The sequence below is a fragment of the Pseudonaja textilis genome, chromosome Z, assembly GCF_049901715.1.
Source record: "Pseudonaja textilis isolate UNSWEBS1 chromosome Z, rPseTex1.2, whole genome shotgun sequence".
Lineage (NCBI taxonomy): Eukaryota > Metazoa > Chordata > Lepidosauria > Squamata > Elapidae > Pseudonaja > Pseudonaja textilis.
The window spans coordinates 101,556,935-101,580,479 of NC_142008.1; the positions used below are offsets into that span (position 1 = coordinate 101,556,935).

General features: G+C 41.7%; 1 protein-coding gene across 6 annotated transcripts in view; it reads left to right on the forward strand.

The window, feature by feature from the left end:
• Positions 1-23,047, forward strand: part of PLXDC1 (plexin domain containing 1) — a 98,379-nt gene extending 75,332 nt beyond the window's left edge. The window contains exons 10-15 of one of the 6 annotated variants that reach the window (XM_087917911.1): positions 4,391-4,475; positions 6,764-6,902; positions 9,064-9,096; positions 20,852-21,015; positions 21,941-22,054; positions 22,523-22,626. In XM_087917911.1, the coding sequence (XP_087774037.1) occupies positions 4,391-4,475; positions 6,764-6,902; positions 9,064-9,096; positions 20,852-21,015; positions 21,941-22,051 (532 nt within the window). In that variant the 3' untranslated portion in view covers positions 22,052-22,054; positions 22,523-22,626. Of the gene's footprint in view, positions 1-4,390; positions 4,476-6,763; positions 6,903-9,063; positions 9,097-20,851; positions 21,016-21,940 lie in introns of all 6 variants that reach the window. The other 5 variants (XM_026710808.2, XM_026710807.2, XM_087917915.1 and 2 more) reach the window with 5 other exon arrangements.
• Positions 23,048-23,545: the final 498 nt, after the last annotated feature.

Sequence of the window (23,545 nt, forward strand, 5' to 3'; positions counted from 1 at the left end):
TTTCTCCTTTCTTTCTTAGTCACACCGTTTAGTTCATTAAAAATGGCTTCTTCTTCCTCGATTTCTTCCAGCTGTTGTTTAATTTGCTGACACATAGCAAGCACCATATCTAGGAAACAAAGGGCTTCTCCCATAACATCTTTGCCTTCTTTCTTTGTTTTTAGATATTGTTTTTTTAGTTCATCAAGAGATAGAGCCATTTTAAAGTTTTTTCTTCTCTTTCTGTATCCTCTTCTTAAACCAATCAGTTATTTCAAGGCTTAAAACAGTTCCCAAACGTCCCACAGTCCCACAGTCATCAAACAGTCCAGGCAGAGTTCTTCTTTTTACAGTTTCTCTTCTAGGGTGAAGTCAAATTAGGGAAAGAAAATTCTCTTTATCTTCAAGGCATCTCCTCCAGCAAAGTCTTAGAGTAAAAATTTGTTTTCCCAAGCCTCTCCCTTCCCACTTATAACAAAGAAGTTTAGGTTTTACCTTCTACCAAAAGGCTGGTTTCCCTTTTCCATTTGTTAATTCCATAAGGGAGGGAGAGTAACTTCCCCTTTTCGTCACTTTTCTTCGCAGCTGAAAACATCAATCGGGAACAATAGCTTCCAAGTCATTACTTTCCCAGGTGTTAAATATATCCTTAAGGTCCCAGTTCAACCAAGAAAAAACTTTCTTTAAAAAAAAGAAAAAGAAAACTCCTTCTCCCTCCTGCGCATTCTTTATTATCCAATTGCCGGCTTCTTTATGGTGGCCATAAAAGACCACCGCTGGAACCGTCTTGAGAAAAGGGGGTTATTGCCGGCTGGGGGGTTGCGATGCTCCTCACCCCGTCCGGATCCCCCTCTCTTCAGCTGCCCCAACAGGGGCAGCCTTAGCCTCCAAATCTGTCAGGATCGGAGGCACCAAGGCGGCTAGCACAGCAGGAATCGCAGAGAAGGCGAATCCCTGCTGTTAGCAAAGCCGACAACCGGAAGTGTCCACCACTCGAGTTTTTTGATGGTACAAGTCTCCAGGATATAAAAACACTGTTTTTCCACATATAGAAGTCTATGCTGATACTTCAACAAAAAATATGACTAAAGAAGACAATGTTTTGAAATTTATTTGTGCTGATATATAGCTGATATACTGATATATTTTATTAAATTTGATATATATACAAATTTAATAAAATGTTGAAATTTAGCTCAAGCATAGAACACCTGAATTGGTGAGCCCCGTATGCCCGCAATGTCTTTTTTGTATCTGTTCCAGATACATTATAAAATTTCTTTTCCCATCCTTTAGGGGGAGAAAAAAAACCCTGTAAAATACTGTATGGCTAACATATTTCCAAGAAGAATAACCTCTCCAAGGTTTAATACATAATCACTAATTCTCTGTGCCCCCCTCCCCTCTCTGGTCCAGGAATTATTAAATAATGCCCTCAGTTATCTAAAACTTGTCACTTGTTATTGAATTAGAAATACAAGATAAGTGGAAAATAAATCCTTAGGTTTTCATTCAGTGTGCTATCCAGGCAGGATTGACCCTTCAGCCTCTTTCATGTGTGAGACATGGTGGTGATGCAATTTTTCTGAAAACCAGTTGCTGTTTATTGGACATATGCAACAATAAAAAAAAAAAAGATTGATCCTATATATGCTGTGTTTAAAACGTCCATGATGCCCACAACAAAACAAAACCTTGCAATTGTGATGGGTGCTGCATGTATGGACTGTCCATTCCTTTATATTTGAGATATTTTAAAAATATTTCAGTCATTTCTTGTCCAGAAATCCCATCTTCACTGAAGAGCTAAACAATTAAATCGTTGCTGCAGTCTGCCTAAATGTATAACTTATTTTTTAGTCCCTTCATTAGGCTGCTTTTCCAGCTCCAATCACTCATAGACATGACTTATCCTCTCATCTATCCATAGAGGAAATCATTCATATCTGGAAGTTAACATATATTTGAATTATATTTTGCTTGGCAGAATGCTAGACCTCCCCAAACTCTATAGCAGGGGTCCTCAAACTTGGCAACTTGAAGACTTGTGTACTTCAACTCCCAGAGCAAAGCTGGCTGAGGAATTTGGGGAGTTGAAGTCCACAAGTCTTCAAGTGGCCAAGTTCAAAGACCTCTGCTCTATAGCAACAGAAAAAGCCAGGGGAGATGGTGGTTTGTGGGTACATTGAGGGGAAATAACAGCAAAATTTCAGGCTGGCGAATGTGTCATGTGAATCGACAGTGACATAGATGTCATCAAGTTGGGGAGAAATAGTAGTACAGTTAAATTATCAAGTTCAAGGCTCCTGTTGTCTCTCTATGGTCCACAAAGCAGAATTATACTAGATGTGCTTTGGAGGAAGAACTGCATTTTGGGAGTCTCTTGCTTTCTGTGGAGTGAGAGCCTCAACATCTGTCCCCCAGTTCTATTTTATTTTTTATTTGGAAAATTTATATTGCCACCTATTCACTCATGAAACTCAAGGAAATAAAAACACAATATAAAAGAAATAAAAAATACAAATAATAAAATAATAAACCTCCCCGCCCTCCCAGCAACAACACACACTCATGTCACCCATATCAGAGCAGGATAGGGTGGCTCTATCCCACTCTTGGTTCCCCAGGTCCACTGGCAGAGTCACATCTTCAGGGCTTATTTAAAGAGGATCAGAGTGGGGGCCAGTCTAAGTTCTGGAGGAATGATAATAAATATAATCTAAATATTACAAGAGCACTAATGCATTTGTGCAACAAATAAAGCATGTAGTCCTTTTTTCTGGTAGCAAATACAGTATCTTTCTAAAACATAGTATTTTCCACAACCTTTTATCTAGCTTAGTAGGGTGTGCTGTTCATATTGTCCCAAGTAATATACTTGATAAAGTAGATACACTTTTTGTTATGCACTCTGAGAAATGAGGAATTAATGTGTGGACTAACTTAAATGTATCCATGAGTTAACTTTAAATTGAATTCCAAGAAAAATTCACGAAGATTCCAGAAAAAAATATACTCTCTTTGATGCATTCAGAAATGAAGATGGAAATGCTGAATGCTGCCAATACCCACATTTGTTACAGGATACTCCCCAAAAAGCTCAGCAAGCTGTCTAAAATTATACAGTTGCAAGGCAACAGCTCTGCAAGCATCAGAAATTAGGTTCTTTTCTTCCTGGGCATCTTTTTATCAGGAACAATCCACATGTGAACATATAGCTCATGACTTTTGAGTGTGTTGGGGGAGACTGATTTTCTGCCACATCTTCTGCCTCCCAAGCTCCTCAGAGCATGCAGCAAATCACAGTCTAATGATTAGGCAGGAGAAATAGGCTAGGTTTGGGCTCCTTTGGGAATCACAACCCCATTGGTTGTGGTGAGGCAGGGTTCTTCAAGGGAATCATGATGTGCTGTTATCAGTACAGAACCAAGAGTCCAAAGTAGCTAAGGGAACATTTACATGCTTCGAACCCAGCTGCACTGGAATGGAATCCCTAATTCCTTAAATAAAGCCCTTTTTGTCTGTTTGTTATATTTATTTGGTGTCCATGTGTCTGGTATACTAAATCCAGCTGGGAATTCTGATAATAAAACCATACTTTAAAAAATCACTTCGCCCTTCCAAGTAGTTTGGACCAGATGGTCCTAGGGCTTTCCTCTGTTAGCACAGCATGCAGAAGATGGAGATTCCAAATATTTGCTCTGATGCCAACATTGTTATTACAAAGGCCTGACAACTGTAGCAGCAGACCTTTTTAGCAAAAAGCTTACAACCTCTTCAGGAAGCTATAATTTTAGAGGTGTGTGGGTGGAAGCCTCAAAAATTGGAGAGGGAAGATGAAAGAGAGAATAATTCAGATAAAGTGGCTGCAGTTTTTCATAAAATAACTTCATAAAGACTTAATTCTGGCACTTTGATGTAGACTTCTTCAAGTGGAAGCCCCTCATGTATGGGTCTTTCAAAAGTGTCCTGCTTACCAAACTGAAAACATTATGAATCTTAGTGTATGCAGTGGTGGGATAATTCCCCATGAGATAGAGTGCGTTATATGCTTTCTTCGTGCATTACACTTGCATTTGTTTTCCATGTGTATATTTGCATATGCATGAGCATATGCAGCAAAATGGAAGCATGCAAGAAAATGCTACCTAGAGGTTTGGTTACGTAGTTAGTTAAACTGGGATTTACACTACACAGTTGTTCCCTGCATATAATATACTACATTCCCGCAGCACACTGACTGAACAATAAATAATTCTACTTTAGCTTAGTTTAGCCATAGCCACAAAAGGAGACAAAGAATATCTTACTATTTCCTAGATTTCTTAGGAAAAACATTCCCAGTAAAAACATCATCTAACAAACATCATTTTTGTTTTAGCATCAACTCTTATGCTTTCTTTTTTTGTAGGTGCTCCAATGGGCTTGACCGATACCGTGAAGAGTGGCTTGAATACGGTTGCGGCCAGGAAGTAATGGTTATAGATAATGAAGATGTACAAAGATAAAATATTCAGTTCTGGCTTAATGCTAACCAATGAGCAACTCTGCATTTCCACTGTTCTCTCTGTCCAGTCTCAACATCAAGTTGAAAATGATCCACACTCATTTTTATTTCATCAAACCAGAAATGTTGAGAACAAGTTTCAAAAATCACTTTCCTCATCGCCATTCCTCACTAAAGGGAAACAAAAGAAACTGGGGGGAGGGGGAAATAGGTGCTTTGCATAGAATTTGTACCTCATCAAGAGAAAAGATAAATTTGTCATTTTCATGTTTCATTATTTAGCTTCCTTTCTTGAGGGAGTGGGGCAAAACTTATCAAGTCAACATTTCCCTTATAGGACCTAAAGAATATTGACATTTAGAGGCTAAAAAACAGATGAAACAAGAATTCCTTTTATTGGATAAATTCCTGCCTCTAAATAGCAGAACAATATGAGACCCACCCCAGTATCAGAGAAGTTCCTGCAGCTGAGCCAGGGTTGTAAAGTTAGGCAGTGGCATGGAATCATACCTATATTAATTGAGAAGAATATGAGTTCCTAGACATGTGGTAGCTAAGATGCGCTTAGGTCCACTCTCAGTTATGGAAACTCTGTGGGCCAATTGCTCTCTTTCAACTTAACCTTTTTCCAAGTGGCTATGAGGAACAACTTGGGGGAGAGAATGCTATGTATGTCACTTGAGTTTCTGGAGAAAAAGATGTCAATTTAGCACACATACTTGCAGGGCTTGTGAAAATAGGAAGATGGATTTTACTGACTCTTGCAGATTATGCAAGAAAATTGTAGAGGAAAGTTTAAGGGATTCCCATGATATTTAAACTAGGAAAAGAGAAAAGGAAAACTATTGGACTGCACAGTTGAAGTTTGAAGAGTGGAGCAGTAATGAAGATAGCATAGAAGTGGAAGAAAAGAATATGGAACTTTTGAAGTAATAGATATAAGGTGTGCCAAAAGTCAGTCCCATAAACAATTTATTATATACATTAAATTTAAATATTTGAATTAATTACCATTTTCTTCCAAACATCTTTTTATTTTTTTGATGCATGACTTTGAATATTCTTAAGTACAATAATATTTTCTGTGGGAAAAAAAAGTTAATGAAACATACAGGTAGTCCTTGACTTACAATCATTCATTTGGTGACTGTTTGAAGTTATCATGGCGCTGAAGAAAGTGATTTATGACCATTTTTCATACTTATGACTGTTGCAACATTCCCATGATCATATTATCAAATCTGAGCGATTGGCACCTGACTCATATTTATGATGGTTGCAGTGTCCTGTGATGTGTTCACCTTTTGCAATATTCTAACAAGCAAAATCAAGGAGCAAATCAAATTCATTGAACAATTGCTACTTATTTTAACAACTGCAGCAATTGATTTAACAATTGGGCAATACAACTCTTTCTCTTAGCAACAGAAATGTTAGACTCAACTGTGGTCGTAAATCAAGGATTACCTGCATTGTGATTACTATATGGGGGTCTGACTTTTGGTACACACCGTATACCCCACTCAACTAAAAATCTAGTTGGGAGAATGAAGTGAAAGAATATTTATTTGGATCCAATTTTCTTAATCAGCTCCAGATGTCCAGGGCATTTGATCAGCTAAACAGTTTAAGAAAGCAGTATCAAAAAGGGTAGTGGGCATATCTCTGGATTATATTTCTGGACAAAGATAAAGAAACAAAAGACAGTGTTAGAAAAGCGGCTACCATTTATCAACCATTCATCAATTATTTCCAGGTACTGAAGACTATGTGGAGGAACCAACTGAAAAGAGATAAAATACTGTGTCTATAGAGAAGTTAGCATTGACATTTCACAACTAAGAACAAATGGGTGGGGGCAAATGATATATTCAGAGTAAAACAAATGGTTAAAATATTTATATTGGAAGTGAGGTAGGAGGAAGACTAAGCCTTTACAATTAGATTGCATCTGTATCTTTCCAGAATATTATAAATGCAAACCTATGGGATCAGAAAATGGGGGTTATTGATTTAAAGTTGGTATTTAAAACATATTTTACCTTGCTCTTTAGCAAAGGAAAAAATTGGTATACAGTTTCTGAAGATTGATAGTATTATAATCCTTCTCCTTAGATTCATAATTTAAAAGATATGACCCAGCAAAGGAAAAGACATTAGGAATAGGAGGAGTAACCTTTGCAGTTCTTAAACTAAGAAGCTTGGAGTGATTGCTATTAGTGAGAGGAAAGGCTTCAGGTGAAATCAAAGAAACTCTATTTTGTGTTGTCGTTTCAGTCAGAGGAGAAGAGTTGTGCAGATTTTGAAGAGGATGAACACTATATGTCTTCCACTTCAAATCACAGCCCCTTTACACCACTTCCAGAAGACACCATCACATCATCCTCTCAATTTATAGACAGTTTAACTACAGAAGGTAGGCACCATGTGAGGTTAAAACAAGCCATGTGGTTCATGTGTGTTTAGGCTATCAGAGACTATTGTAATTACAAATTCTACAGCCAGCTCTCTTAATTATTTTACAGATTGTTCAGCACCATTCCAGCCCATTCAAGAAAGCTACAAGCCATATAGTAACCTCTCCAAAATTGATTTAGGATTTTCCTCCTCGTATAGCTATGAATTCTCACCTTCCAAAATTGTCTTAGTTGTACCAAATGCAGACACAATGTCTTCTGTTTGGAAAAACAATCATCTAGGATATGTAAATTTGGAAGAATTATAAAGCAAGCCTTCCTATGCAAGGGGGGGAGGGGAAACAATCAAGATGGTGGTCACAACCATGTGATCTAATCCCTGCCCCTTTTAATAGGCATCGATTTACATACAAATGAGGTGCAGTTAGATTGCATGGTTGTGGTTGCCATCTTGATTTTTTTTTTTTTACACACTTACCCCTGCAAAGTCATTTGGGGTAAATTAACTGTGCAGTATTTCATCACAGGTCCCAATTGTACTTTCCATTTTAGCTTAGTTTCCCTCATTTTTTAAAAGCGACATTCTATTCCTCGGGATTATGTGTGCAATGTGCCTAAATTAGCACCAAATTTTGTTCTCCTCTGAGATTAGTGACAGGTACTGATTTAAAGTGTGCTGCTTAATAGTGTCTGCTTCATTTGCTAATTTAAACTAAACCAAAAAGAACATTAATATTTGCCCTTCACCAATGAAGGAAAGAGAGGACAAATCCTTTTGAGATAGAATTGACTTTTAACAAAATGAGAAAAAACTATAAATTTATTAGTTCATTTTTTTAAAACCCTGGCAGGGAAGAAAAAATGTTTGATGTATGTGTCCATACACACATTTTATGCATAATGCATATCCATACACACATATCCATACACAAAATTTATTATTTTACCACTACATAGTCTTACTGAATGTGTATGTCTATACATGTAAATTTGTTCAGAAAGCTGTGCCAACTCTTTATTTGTAAAAGAAACAAATTGTGGAATTTGAAAGACCTCAAAGATTCATTTGAAGCCAGAGGACATGCTGGGAAGATATTATAAGAGCTGCAGTCCAATACATTATTGATGATGTAGGCCGGGCATGATGGGAACTGCAGTGCAATAGATTGAAAAAAATGCCCTGGGGAAAAGCTTTGTGCATTCTCAATGGTACTTATCCTTTTATTATTATTCCACAAATCTTAAATGAGAATTCAAACCAGGTTACCGTCAAAGTAACCCTAAGCTTGATCTGGTTCAACTTCATTTCGGTTCAACTGTTATGGGCAACTGCTTCGGCATTTATTTATTTATTTATTTATTTATTTATTTTAAAAAAAAAACCTTGCCATTTAACAATAAGCAATGTATAAAAAAAGAATTAATGCTTATGTTTCCATTCAAAAACAAATAGGTAAATATACTGATTTGATGTAGTAGTTAAGGTGCTGGCCTACAAACCGGCAGCCTGTGAACTCTAGTTCCTCCTTAGGCTGGCTGGGTGACTTTGGGCTAGTTTCTCTCTCAAGCAAAATAGAAATTATCAGCATGTTTACCAATTTGAATTATATATTAAAAAGACAGGAATAAAATGTAAAAAAAGGAGAAATGTCATAAAATACAACAGGAGTAATTGCAACCCATATGGATTCCTTAACTGTAGTAACATGTTCTGTGGAGCAACAAATAATCTCAGCTATTTTTCCAGCTGTTGGATGGTGGGGAGGGAGGTTTGTTGTGAAAAAGATAACTCGGAGAAGTTATCAATAGCCTTGCTCAGAATCTCTAGTACTCTACAACAGTCACAGTAACACCAATGACCTGCCTATTCTTTCTGAAAATTTGAGGGTTGAGCCACAATAGGACTCTGCTATTATATCTTCCACTGTGTAGTATTTAAATCATTGTCTAATTCAGTAGCAATTCAATAACTTAAGTGCACCATCTTAAGAGGAACCTAAGCCTCTGCTAATTAAACAGACACTTAATTTAAATCATGGTGCTTCTGGATTTTCTTCTGGAAGGATTATTAGTAGACAGCATAGAGGGATCTAACTTGTCAAGAAAAGTTTGTTTACGTTAGTTCATTTTCACTTTTTTGTTTTTGTTTTGTTCTTATAGATGACACAAAAATGAATCAGAACCCAGGAGAAGGTAAGTGCTTTCTTATGACCAAAGTTTGTGAAAATATATCTGTCTAGGACAGATTTTTGAATATGACATTCTCCAGACAGATTATTTAGAGCTCTCAAGATCTCCAGCCAACGTAATTATTGGAGACATAGTCCAACACATCTGGAGATTACCTGTTTGGAGAAATATGTCTTAGGAATTTGTCATAACACACACTGCTCTCAAGTTTTGTTTTGTTTTTCAATTGGTGTTGGAAAACACATAATAAAAGAGATCCTGTCCATGATATTATTGTGAAGGAGGGAAATAACCTCAAAGCATTTTGTTAATCTGTGACAGGAGTCGCCGATGCTCCCCTTCCCTGCTCAAATCAAAACACACTGTATCCAAATCTAATTAAATTGCTTCCTGACTATTGAAAGTGTTGGTTTTTTTAAGACAAGCAATCACACATTATATAGGTAATATTTTTCTTTTCTTTTATGGCATCAAAATCACCAGACAAGACGCAGGCTCTACTGAAAGCATACCCTTTCCCTGACTAATGCGTGTTGTTGAGTTGATGGTTTTGTTTTATCTGATAATCTTCAGTGACCAGATGGTGGCAGCAGCTAGGAGCAGTTGACAGATGATAGAAACTTTCTTTTAGAAAGGATTTGGCAACTATCTTTCAAGACCTTTGCAATCTCCTATTTAGATTATTACAATATAGTGTTAATCCTATTTTAATGCCCCAAATACAGTTGCACAATACAGTCCACACTTCTGCTGTGTTTTTTGTTTCTACTAGATTATAGATTTAATATCACAATTTCTTGCCTTGCTACAGCTTAGTTATATTGTGCCGTTTGTCCCATTAACTTGTTGGGTTTTTGTTGTGGAGCGACGGAATAACCTGAGGCAAACTCGGAGCGAACTTCAGCTGTTACTTTATTGAAACAATAAAGGGTTGCCGTGGCTGCCGCGCTAACAAGGCAGCCAGCTGGCGGACAACAGCTGATGCCGTTTGACAGCTCCCTTTATAGCCGGCTGTCAAACAGCATCAGCCAATAGGAGCACTCTGTGTTCCCACTGGAAACATGGACCGGAGTGAAAACTTCGGCTTAGTCTCTCCCGAACACCACACTCCTTTCCCCCAGAACGGAGCATGTGTAGTCTTTTAGATAACTCGGGCGCCTGCGCAGGCGGCCAGATCTTCTAAGTCCTGGTGAAGCTGCTGCTGGAAGGAACTTCTCTGCTTGCTGGGCAACTTCTGGTGCCGACGAAGCTGGCGTCTCGGCTTCAGGCATTTCCGGGCGAGGGACCCATGGCTGTTCAGGTAGGCTTGCGTTCTTGTCGGATCTGAGGGAAGTTTCTTTGGGCACCGGAGGTTTCTCTGTTGCAGGAACTTCTTGAGGGCCATCTGCCAACGCACTCCAACACCTTCTAAGCTGGTCGATATGGTGGTGCCAGATGCGCCCATCTTGCAGTAGGACCCTGTAAGACTTAGGACCAGTTACCGCCACAATTTGCCCAGGCATCCACAAAGGGTCTCCCGCATAGGTCATTCTCAGCTAACCCCCTTGCCTGGCTTTTTGACCCTAGGGGTGTGACTGGGGCATAATGCAGATGGAGTCTGTCTAGGGTGGTCCTGAGACGCCTACCCATGAGAAGTTCAGATGGAGACTTATTAGTGGTGGCACAGGGGATTGTGTGCTGAGTCAGGAGGTACTTAGCAAGCCTAGAGTGCCAATCTATAGGCCCAAACCTTGCCAGGGCCTCCTTAACTGATCTGACTGCCCTTTCAGCCAGGCCATTACTGGCAGGATGAAAAGGAGCTGTAAGTGCGTGCCTTATTCCTAGGTTGGCTAGGAAGACCTCAAACTCACAGGAAGTAAACTGGGGGCCATTATCAGACACAATGGTGTCAGGGAGGCCATGGGTAGCAAATATCCTTGATAGAGCCTTAGTGATAGCTTCTGAAGTTGTGGTGGTCATCAAGGTCAATTCTACCCATTTAGAAAAAGAATCAACCATTACCAGGAATGTACGCCCATGAACGGGACCAGCCAGATCAATATGTACCTGGAACCAAGGGGCCATAGAATCTTCCCATCTGCCTGGAGTGGATGTGGGTGGAGCAGGTCTGATAGCTTGGCATGGCTGACAAGTATTCACCCGACTTGTAATCTGAGCATCCATGCCTGGCCACCATACATAACTGCGAGCCAGGGCCTTCATCCTGACAATGCCGGGATGGCCCTCATGCAGGACCTTTAAAACTGAGTCTTGCAACTTGGAAGGGATAACTACCCTAGTTCCCCAAAGTAAACAGCCTTGCAAAGAAGATAGTTCTTGCTGGCGAATTTTGAAAGGCAGGAACTCGGGGCCATAAGGAATTGCTGGCCACCCCCTTCCCACCCAGTCAAGAACTTGGGCGATTACCTTGTCCCTGGAAGAGTGGGCAGCGATACTGAGGGCAGTGATGGGGAGTTTGAGATCGTTGATCTGGAAAACAGCATTAGTTGGTGCAGGATCTTCCACAGGAACAGGCAGTGGGCAGCGACTAAGAGCGTCAGCGTGGCATAGACTCTTGCCAGGATGATGAACCAGTGTATAGGAATAGGCAGCCAGAAATAAGTTCCACCTGGTCATTCTTAGAGACAAAATCTGAGGAGTTTGTCTTTCACCAGACAGAAGGCCTAACAGAGGCTTGTGATCCGTGATCAACTCAAAATAGTGTCCATATAGAAACTCATGGAATTTTTTGACAGAAGCAACTGCAGCCAAAGCCTCCTTGTCAATTTGGCTGTAGTTGTGCTCAGCTGGGGAGAAAGTTCTGGAAAAAAAGGCAATGGGTACCTCAGAATCGTTAAGCAGTCTATGACTTAAAACAGCACCTATGCCAAAAGGAGAAACATCTGCTGCTAACACTAAAGGCAATTGTTCATTAAATTGTATCAGGACAGCATTGGATGTAAGTAATGATTTGACAGCGTGGAAGGCATGGGCTTCCCTAGGTCCCCAGTGCCAGGGGGATTGCTTGTCCAAGAGTCTGTGCAGAGGCTCTGCAATGGAAGCTTTATGAGGCAAGAATGAAGCGTAAAAGTTAAGAAGTCCTAAAAAAGCCTGGAGTTTTTTTAGTTGGCGTGGATGCCTCATGAATAGCCCTTACTTTGGATTCGATTGGGTGAATACCAGAGGCGTCAATTCTGTATCCCAAAAATTCTACCTGTGGGGTGGCAATAGTGCACTTGTCTTTCTTTAACTTAAGGCCATGCTGTCTGAAACAATTGAGGACTCCTCTGACTCTCTGCAGTAACTGAGGCTTGTCAGGGGCAGATATTAAAATGTCATCAAAGTACAGAACTACGCCCGGTAATCCTTGGAGAAATCTTTCCATTAAGGATTGGAAAATCCCTGGGGCTACACTTATGCCAAATTGGAGGCGCCTACATTTGAAAGCACCCCTGTGCATTACAATAGTTTGTAGTTCAACTGTTGATAGGCCTGTGACATGTCTAATTTAGCGAAAATGGTTCCTGGCTCAAAAGAATGTAGTAGGTGCTGGATAACAGGGACTGGATAGGTGCTGATTTGTAAATATTTGTTCAATGACATCTTGTAATCCGTGCAGATTCTCATGCTCCCGTCTTTCTTCAGGGGTGTCACTATTGGGGTTTCCCATTTTGCAAAGTCCACAGGCTCCAATATACCTTGTTTGATTAATTTGTCCAGCTCAATGTCTAAATTGGGGCCGATTGCAAATGGTACCCTTCGAGGCTTTAAACGGATTGGTACTGCCTGAGGGTCCAAGTTGAAAGATACTGGGGTTCCTGAATAACAGCCCAGCCCCTTGCTGAACACATCATCATAGTCATTAAACAAGGTGTCCACTTCAGCATTTGTAATAGAGTGGATTCCGCTTATATGGAGACTAAGGGCAGGGAACCAGTCTAACCCCAACAGGCTAGGGAGTGCACCATCCACTACCACTAAAGGCAAGTGACCTTTAAAATTTTGAAATTGTACAAAAAAGTTGCCTTTTCCGATGACTGGGATGGTTCTGCCTTGGTAGTCGCATAGGGTTAACTGGCAGCTGAGAAGCTTCTTCTTAGCCATTCTGGGAAGTAGCTGTTTCAAGGTGCTCCAGGAGATGAGGGACAGTGCTGAGCCTGTGTCAACCTCCATCCTGCAAGGTTTTCTTTATATAGAAACAAAAACACTAATTTTGTTAGAGCCTTTGTTAGTCAGCTTGGCTTGATAGCAGGTAAAACAGTTCAACTTGTTTTTGGATATGTTGGGTTGTCTGAGGCTTTTGGGCAAAAGTCTTTCCTGCTTGACAGACCCTGGCTAAATGACCCTTCCTTTGGCATTTTAGACAAATGGCATTCCTGAACTTGCAGGAGGCCCTGAGGTGGTTTCCCCCACAGCTTAGACAAATGGGCTGATGCCGTGGAGGTAGATGGGGGGTTGGCCTATTTTCCCCTTGACTGGTTTTTTGCTGCCTGAGGCGATTTACATCATTAGCCTCTTCAGGCCTTCTTCTGAGGAGGCTTCATCGTAATGGATGGCTGAGCTGCCCTGGCTAATTGGATTTCCCGGAATTTCTGCTGCTGAAAGCGCAGATAGTTCAGCAGCTTGAGACTCTTCAATTGCTATTTTAAGGGTTAAATCTCTTTTAGCCAATAGACGCCTTTGTAGCCTTAAATCCCTGACTCCACAAACTAGTTGGTCTAATAACATGTCTTCCAGATAGTGTCTAAACCCACAATGCAAAAGTGGCTGTTCGTAGGGCAGCCATGTACCCACTAATAGTCTCTCCCTCAGCCTGAATCCGTCTCCTAAAAGCATGACGCCTGGCAATTTGGGATGGCTTAGAGGAATAGTGGTTGGAAAGAATTTCCTGCAATTCTTCCCATGGAACAGTCTTAACTGAATGTGGAGCCAATAATGCCATAGCAGTGTCAAACACTGCGGCTCCGCAAAAACTTAAAAAGTAGGACTTTTTCCTATGGTTGGAAATGTCAGCAAGGTCTATGGCATCTAGAAAACAGTCAAATCGGTTTCTGTAGGGCTCCCATGTTTCCGCTGTCTGTCTGAAAGGCGGGAATGCAGGGTTCAAAGTCATCTTGATTCAGTGGTGCTGTATCTTTCAAAGAAAGTTGAAATTCGTGGTCGCAAATAGTGACAGTAGCTCTTAAAATGACAATCAGCTTGGTAGTGACTTGGGCTCTTTTTGTAGTGACTTCGCTCAGCAATTCTTTGCCCGGTTGCCTCTTATAGGGATCCCGCCCTCGTCGCCAGTGTTGTGGAGCGGCGGAATAACCTGAGGCAAACTCGGAGCAAACTTCAGCTGTTACTTTATTGAAACAATAAAGGGTTGCCGCGGCTGCCGCGCTAACAAGGCAGCCAGCTGGCGGACAACAGCTGATGCCGTTTGACAGTTCCCTTTTATAGCCAGCTGTCAAATGGCATCAGCCAATAGGAGCGGTCCGTGTTCCCACTGGAAACACGGACCGGAGTGAAGACTTCGGCTTAGTCTCTCCCGAACGCCACAGTTTTAATGCTATTGTTTTAAGGGCTGGTAAAGAATATCATATTATTTTGGTAATAGATTTTAATATTTTTGCCATTATTGTACCTATTGCCCCCTTTTTGTACTTTCTCTTCCTTTTCTGTTCTATTTCTAAATTTATTCTATGAAAGGATGGAAGTATAGTTACAGAAACATGCCTATATTTAAAACAAGGTTTGCAAATTTCCTATATAGTTAAAAAAATATTTCCTACAGCAATTTACACCATTTACGTCGATCCTGTAGGATAGACAAGTATTCTTGCTTCCAGTGCTTCCGGAAGGTATTGTCAAGCACTTGTCTCCTTTGTTGTTTACACGTTTTTGGGAAAGAAGTTCCCTGCTGGTGCTGGCCTGTCACCTGTCTTCTGGGTTAGCAAAGTGGCTGGGGTGAGGATGTTGGATTTCCAGGATTAGAAGCTTATTCAGAGCAGTAATTATATACCTCACTAAACCTTATATACTTTACTGTTGCATTGCATTAGAATATATGCAAAAGTTCTATTAATAAGGTCTGTTGGAATGTTATTTATTAGATTAATTTTTCCTCCAGGAAATTACAAATTCCCCCCCAAAAAACAATAATCTTGCAAGATTCATTGGGCTAAAAGCCTGGAATGTCCTACAATCATGGAATCAGCTTGCATTTCTAAGGGTGTACTTAAACCTGAGTCTCCCAGATTCTTGTGTAACAGCTGAATGATAGCATGACCAAGATAGCAAGACAACCAAGATCAGGAGTTGAGTTCTTTGTGTTCTATATTAGCATACTCCAAATACTCTTATCTGATTGGTCCACACATACTGCAAGATGATTGGTTAACTAAACTACTGTGATTGGCTCACTATGAATCAACCATGATTGGCTGGACTGATCGTGGGAGATTCAAAGAGCTGTCATTGGCTGGCGAGCCGCGAGCAATCCCTATATGAAGGGCTGCCGCAGCTCCAAGATCTTGTATCTATACATTAAAATAAAGAGCTGAAAAGTCACACTGGTCTCGAGTCTCCTTTCCTGCGACTTAACACTGGCGATGAGCATGGGATTCTGAGACAAAAAGACCAGTCGAGCACGTGGCAACCCAGAGCTGAACAACTGACGAGATGGCCAGCAGCAACTCGCCACCTGCACCCTTCGATCAGGCGGCAGAGGACTGGGAATCGTACATCGATCGATTCCTCATGTTCCTCGAGAGCAACAACCTGAAACATGCGAATGACCAGAGGAAGAGAGCTGTGTTCCTGACACACTGCGGGCCCACAGTGTTCAAGATGGCCAAGGCACTGGCTAAACCTCAAGATGTGAAGGAGATGGCATGGACAGACCTGGACCTGCTACTGCAAAACTATTACGCGCTGGCCGTGCCCAACCTCATCCAGTGGCATGAATTTTACAGAAGGGGCCAGAAGGAGGACGAAAGCATCAGCGACTTCGTGGTGGCCCTAAGGAACCTTGGGTGTGTGACATGGACGAGGCTCTGAGAGACTGCGTGGTTCTCGGACTAAGGGACCCCATACTCTAGAGCCAGCTGATGGCTTGAACGGACATCTCAGTCACCGAGGCCATCGCCGAAGCCACCGCAGCTTAGGCAGTGAAACAGTCAGGAGCCAAGATGCGACAAATGAACACGATATACCAGCCCCGGACAAAAGACCAGAAGCAAGCCAAAAAGCCACAACCACGCACCATGGGGACATCGACTCCTTTTCCGAGACCGAAGATGAAGAGGAGGAAATCCACAGACTACAATCGGAACGAGACCGACGGGAGCAGAGAGGTCATAAGTCGGGTTCCAGTGTGCCGGGTGCGGAGGAGACCATCCCTGTTCAGAGTGCCGGTTCCTAGATGCCAGTTGCCAGCATTGTGAAAAACAGGGACACATCGCCAAAGTCTGCCGGAACAAGAGAAATTACAGCCCGAGGCAACGAGAACACCCCCACCCCGAACCAGAGACTGGCACGCAGAGAGCCGGTGAAGCTGCGAAGGCAGAAGCAAGCGGCTCAGCGAAAACCGGCGGAAGAGACCTACCAAACGGTCATCATCGGGCACTCGAACACAACCGATGCTCGAAAAGTGCACGTACAGGTAAACATCGAAGGCCAACCGTGCAACATGGAGGTGGATTCCGGATCCTATCTCTCCATGGTCTCCTGGAATACAATCAAGCATCTAGTACCTAGCATACGCAGACAAGAGTTAGAGAACCAGAGACTGACCCTGAAAGATTACCAGGGGAACCGATTCCCGTGGTCGGAATCAGACACTTTCAGGTAGTTTTTAAAGGGCATACAGAAGTAGTCCCACTGAATATTGTCGATAAAAACTGCCCAAGCCTGCTGGGACTGGAATGGTTCACGCCATTGGGGATCAAGGTGACTGGCATCAACCATGTCGCTGAAACAGACTGGGAGGAGACCCTCATGAAGGACTTCCAGGAGGTCTTCAACGGCGAATTAGGCAAGTACCGTGGGTCCACAATCTCTTTTAATCTGAACCCAAATATTGTCCCGATCCGCCTTAAGCCACGACTTAAGCCCTTCGCATTCAAACCCAAAATTGATGAGCAACTAAACAAGCTCATCGCACAAGGGGTCCTGGAACAGATAGACCACGCACGGTGGGAAACCCCAATAGTCACCCCAATAAAACCAGACGGCTCCGTGAGAATCTGCAGTGACTACAAGGCCACCCTCAACCACACACTGCAACAGAGTGTATACCCCGTACTGATGGTACAGCACCTCCTACACTCGCTGGGGAGAGGAAAAGTATTTGCAAAGCTCGACCTGGCACAGGCATACGAGCAGCTGCCAGTCGACGCCGAGACAGCCAAGGCACAGACTATTGTGACCCACAGGGGGGCATTCCATTGCAAAAGACTCCAATTCGGAGTCAGCGTGGCCCCAGGGGTATTCCAGAGTCTAATGGAACGATTATTACAAGGAATCAAAGGGGTGGTGCCTTATTTCAATGACGTGCTAGTTTCGGCGAAAAACAAAAACCAATTGGAAAGCCGCTTCAGGGAAGTCCTGCAAAAATTTAAAGAAGCAGGACTCAAAGTAAAAAAAGAAAAGTGCCAACTATGCACAGAGAAAGTAGAGTTCCTGGGGTATTTGATTGACAAAAATTGAATCCACCCCACCGAAAAGAAAGTTAAAGCCATCAAAGAAGCCCCTAGACCTCAGAATAAAACGGAGCTGCAGGCTTTCCTTGGATTTATTAACTTTTATAATGTTTTTCTGCCGCAGAAGGCAACAACAGCGGAACCCCTACATAGACTGCTAGACAAGACAGCCACCTGGTCCTGGGGAAAGCAGGAAGAAAATGCGTTCCAGAAAATAAAAGACCTGCTAACATCAGAATCAGTCGTCATACACTACAGCGAAACCCTACTGCTGATTGTGACCTGCGACGCTTCACCATTTGGTGTCAGAGCCATCCTAAGCGACACTCTGCCAGATGGGAGAGAAGCGCCAATCGCATTCTTCTCCAAGACATTGTCCAGGGCAGAGAGGAATTATAGCCAGCTGGACAAAGAGGCGCTAGCAGCGATCACCGGTGTGAAGCGGTTCCACGAGTACCTGGAACCCTTATCACTGACCATAAACCACTACTAGGAATACTGGCAGGGAACAAGGCCACCCCGAACATATTGTCACCAAGGATGACAAGGTGGTCCGAATTCCTTGTCACCTACAACTACCAACTAATACACCGACCTGGAAAAAGCATCTCACACGGAGAGGCACTGAGCTGCTCCCCCCTACCCGACCTGGAAGACGACCCGGCACCCACAACATCTACACTAGATATAGAGACATTACCCAACCCACCCCTGACCACTTCAGACATTGCCAAAGAGACTAATAAAGAAAGGCAACTGGCACAAGTTTTGAACTGGGTGGAAAAAGGGTGGCCAGAAATCGATGGTGGTGATCAGTTTAAACCTTTCCGGAACCGACAGACTGAGCTATTAACACAAAGGGGTTGTATATTATGGGGGGACAGAGTTGTGGTTCCTGAGACATTACAAAAAAGAGTGCTGGCCATGCTGCAAGAGGCAGCAGGCATAATCAAAATGAAAGCCCTGGCCAGGAGTTACGCTTGGTGGCCAGGGATGGACAAATATATTGAAACATGGGTGGCAACATGCTGGAAATGCCAGAAATCCAGACCAAACCCCCCTTCTGCGCCTACGCTTGAATGGGAGACCCCCAGAGGGCCATGGTCAAGGGTCCATATAGATTTTGCCGGACCCACAAAGGGACATATATTCCTAATAATGGTCAACACTTACTCGAACTGGCTGGAGGTTAGCATCATGAAATCCACCACCATGGAGGCCGTTATCAAAAAACTAACAAAACTGTTTGCCACCCATGGACTACCGGACTTGCTAGTGTCAGACAATAGTCCACAATTTACGGCGCTGTCACTCAAGAAATTTCTTGTGGAACGGGGTATACGACATGCTTTGACAGCGCCCGCTCATCCAGCGGTGAACGGGCGGGCAGAAGGAATGGTTCATTACACAAAAGACATGATAGAAAAAATTGACACCGGGGACATACATGACAAAATAAATAAAATGCTCATGATACAACACATAACACCCAGCACGACGACAAACAAAGGCCCAGCAGAGCTATTGATGGGCAGAAAATTATGATCACAACTAGACAGACTGCACCCCACATACAACCCCGAAAAACCACCAGACTTGTCTAGTAAATACTGCATATTTACTCCGGGAGACCCAGTCTACACAAAAAAAATCACAGGGGACCCGCTCTGGGTACCAGCCCAAATAACCCAGTTGATGGGCCCCCGGTCATACCGGCTGGAAACAGATGATGGAAGAAGCTGGAAATGACACATCGACCAACTAAGGTCAAGAACAACCACCGACAACATGGGCAACACACAAACACCACAAATAGACATTAATAAAAAAACCAGAGGGGGAGAGAAACCCCAAACATTAACCAAAAGGGAGGAGAAAATCCTCCCAGAACACAGCAACAACCTGAACACCCCCAACCAAAACCAAGAGACAGAAAAACAAACCAACACTACTTACCGGCAGGCAACTTCGGCAGAAGGGAACCCTCAGCAGAAGAACAACACGAAGTCTCGCCTGGAAGAAGCAGCCAAGCCAGCTCAACCAGCCTGGAAAGACCAGGAGGGAGCAGCGGAGCCGACAACTTGACCAACTCAGGTAGACCGGGTGGGAGTTGCAGCAATAGGCCTGACTCACCCTTCCACGCAGTTCCATCAAGAAGGACGAGAGCAACAAGGATCCCGTCCGAACCAGCCGAAGACCAAGCAACAACTGAGCTGCGCAGGTCAAGTAGGCACATAAAGAGCCCTGCCTATTTATGGGACTACGTTACATAGGACTGAACCAAGAGGGGAGGGGTGTTCTATATTAGCATATTCCAAATTCTCTTATCTGATTGGTCCACACATACTGCAAGATGATTGGTTAACTAAACTACTGTGATTGGCTCACTATGAATCAACCATGATTGGCCGGACCGATCCCGGGAGATTCAAAGAGCTGTCATTGGCTGGCGAGCCGCGAGAAATCCCTATATGAAGGGTTGCCACGGCTCGAAGATCTTGTACAGATCTATACATTAAAATAAAGAGCTGAAAAGTCACACTGGTCTTGAGTCTCCTTTCCCACGACTTAACACTTTGCATTATGGAGCTATATTTTCATAGAATGGCAACAATATCCCAACCACACCATTTTTAATTCCTGGCATTCTCTCCAGTTATTAGAACAAAATCTTGCCTAAAACTATAGGGGACTACCTATTGTCAGTCAGTGGTTGTGCTCATATATCATGCTAACCATGTGTTTGCTTTATCTTCACTTTGCACAATATAGAAACTCCACCAAGTGTATGTCGATTTATTGATTTCCAGGATTTATATCCTGTACTAACAGGCTCTAGGAATGTATCAATAAGATAAAGCATTAAATACAACAACAAAACATAAACCAGTAGATAAAGAAGGTGCCTATGAACAATATCAGTATCTCATTCAAATAGAATAGCTTTAACTTGTTTATGGAAAAAATAAGCAATGTTAGAGCCCTCTGAACCTCATGGGAGGGAAGATATTCCAAAGGGTGGGGGCCAATACTGAGAAGTGAATTATGAAATCTCATTCTGTCTCTTTTCCTATTCCTTATAATAATCTTCCCAGAAGGTTTGAAAGATGGTGTTCCTACAAATAAAGGGGGATCCCAAATTCATACTGGAACAATTGTTGGAATCCTCCTCGCGGTTCTTCTGATTGCTGCTATTATTCTTGCTGGCATCTACATCACCAGTAATCCTACTTCAAGTGCTGCTTTGTTCTTCATTGAGGTGAGCTTAAGAGAAGTCCCTTGTTTATACTTATTAAGATTTAGAAATAGTTTAGAGCGGGGGAGGGGGGATACTATTCATCCCATAGGATGCAATCTATTAGCACCCCCTTGGTATTGCCCAGAATCTCTCCAGAGCGGACAGGATAAAAACAAATAAACCTCTTTTTTTTTCCTTTTGCAAAGTTGGGGAATCTTAAAGGCAAAATGAATGGCCAATACTGTAAAGGTTTTATCACTTAAACTGGTCTCCAAGGGGCTCTGCTTTGCATCCTGTCTTACCCGCTTCAGTTTGGCCGCTATGGCTTCATAGCAATAACAGTTTTGTACTTTGAATCATTGGTTGCAAGTATATGGTATGCAAATTTAACTGCACAAAAGTTGCTTAAATTAAACCTTGTTTTAACCCTTCCTTCTCTCTCTCTTAGGTTTGAGAAGAAATGTTAAAAGAGGGGAGGGGAGTGGCAGAATTTTGTAATTCTTTCAAAAGATAAAAAAAGGAAAAAAAGAATCTGGGAAAAAAGAATTTGAAAGGAAGCGAAACTAGAAAATAAAATGAGTATGTCAGTAACTACAGAAAGCATTTTATCCAAGCTCTCCTCAAACCTAACAGCACCCTTTTGTGTTGTACAATGGCTAGAGTATTCAGTTAAGATCCAGGAAAAATGCAGTCAGATGAAGTTTTCTAGGGGATGTTATAGCCTGGTCTACCATATAATGTTGTGGTAAAGATAACACTGGAGAAGGAATACTTCCTAACATTTTTTAGAAGACTAATACAACCTTTAACACTGGAGGGTGAAAACTGCAATTAGTAAGCTATGATAAAGAACAGGCAGATAGAAATTTGTGTGTAGGATATGTGTGTGCGTGTTTTTTTTGAATTTTCTCAGATTGAAATTTTTCTCTTTCTTTTTGCACTGCAGCAAAGACCACATCAGTGGCCTACCATGAAGTTCAGAAACCGCTCACCTTACACTGAAGTAGAACCATCCGGTCAGGAAAAGGACAGTTTTGTTGAAGCAGATCAGTGCTAGAGAGTATACCTCCTTTATTGCTCCTATACCTTTAATCAAGAGTCTCCCATCTACTGTTTTATTTTGTGATAGACACAGTTGAAGGGGGGTGGGGGGAGAGAGGGAAAAACAAGCAAAATTAAAAAGAACCCCAAGAGAGGGTTGGAATGGATAAATTAAGAGTGCTTTGAAATGAGATGGGTGGCAAATAAATTTCATAATAAATAAAATCAAAATAAATTAAGCCTGAAAAGATTAGAGAGGCACATGTGGCATAGGGCTGCTAGGTAAATCAGCAAGAAAAGTTATGACTTTACTGCAGAAGATAATAGAACCTGACCATCTTGCATGAATATTGTCAGGTGTAGCCATCCATAAATATTATGGACTATGGGAAAAACTCTCTGCCCAACCCCCCTTTTGTAGGCATTTTAACCATAAATACAAAGTGCCAAAATAATGTGTGGAACTGTTTTCCTCCTTCAAATACAGATTGAAGCTGTCCTGCTAAACTTTCCTTGAAAGATATGAAGGATTTTTTAGAGAATCGTGGAACAGCTGGTCTGACTTGAACTCAACACCTCAGCCTTGTGGCCATAGTTATTGAATGAAGCATCTCGATTTGGGCTGGGCCTGAAATGCAGCCTTCATATTTATATGAAATGGTGACATCCAATTAGCAAAAAGGAGAGGAGGTTACTTAGAGGCATTTCTATTGACAGTAATTTTCTCTACCTGACATTGAACTAGTCAGAAAATAATATATATATCAACTCTGTACCAAGCAAACTCATATGACTTCTCCTATGAATTATTCTATAACTTAGTTATCTTTTGTATTCTTTCTAAAGGCTTAAAAGCCAAACATGGACAAGATTTGTAGCGGAACAAAGTGGGGAATTTTCTCAACAGGATGCAGACATGTTTATTTTCATGAAGGAAAATTTGTGAAATTTATGACTAGAAATTTATTTTTTTATATCTCCATTTCCTCATTTTTCTTTCAATTCAATTTTTGCTTCAATTAATCATGATACCGAAGGTAGGATATCAGGATTTCAAGTATCAGGATCATTTCCAGGCTCATTTTAAATTGTGGGTATATATTTTTTTAAGTTTTGGAAATTGTGTGATTCTTTAGATTTTGCTCAATTTCCCTATTTTCTCTTATATAAGAGAATAACTGCATCTCTAAAAGGAAAGAATAGATCTTAGTGCTACAAACAATTTCTCACTTAAACAGTTTGCTGTTCCATGAACAATGCACTCTAAAATACACTACATCCAAATGGGAATCCAACTCAGAACATGAGTTATTGATTTTGTGGCACATAAGGCACTGATCCTGATGGTTTAGCATTGGACAAAGTACTGGCTTTTTCCTGTAACATTTCCAAGGTTTTGTCAAGAAGGAAATTCCCATTTACAAGTAGTGAATGTTATTGTACAAACAGCACTATTTTGCCGTATTATTGGCAGGAATGCTTGCTTTGTCCTGTCTGCCTCCCAATAAAA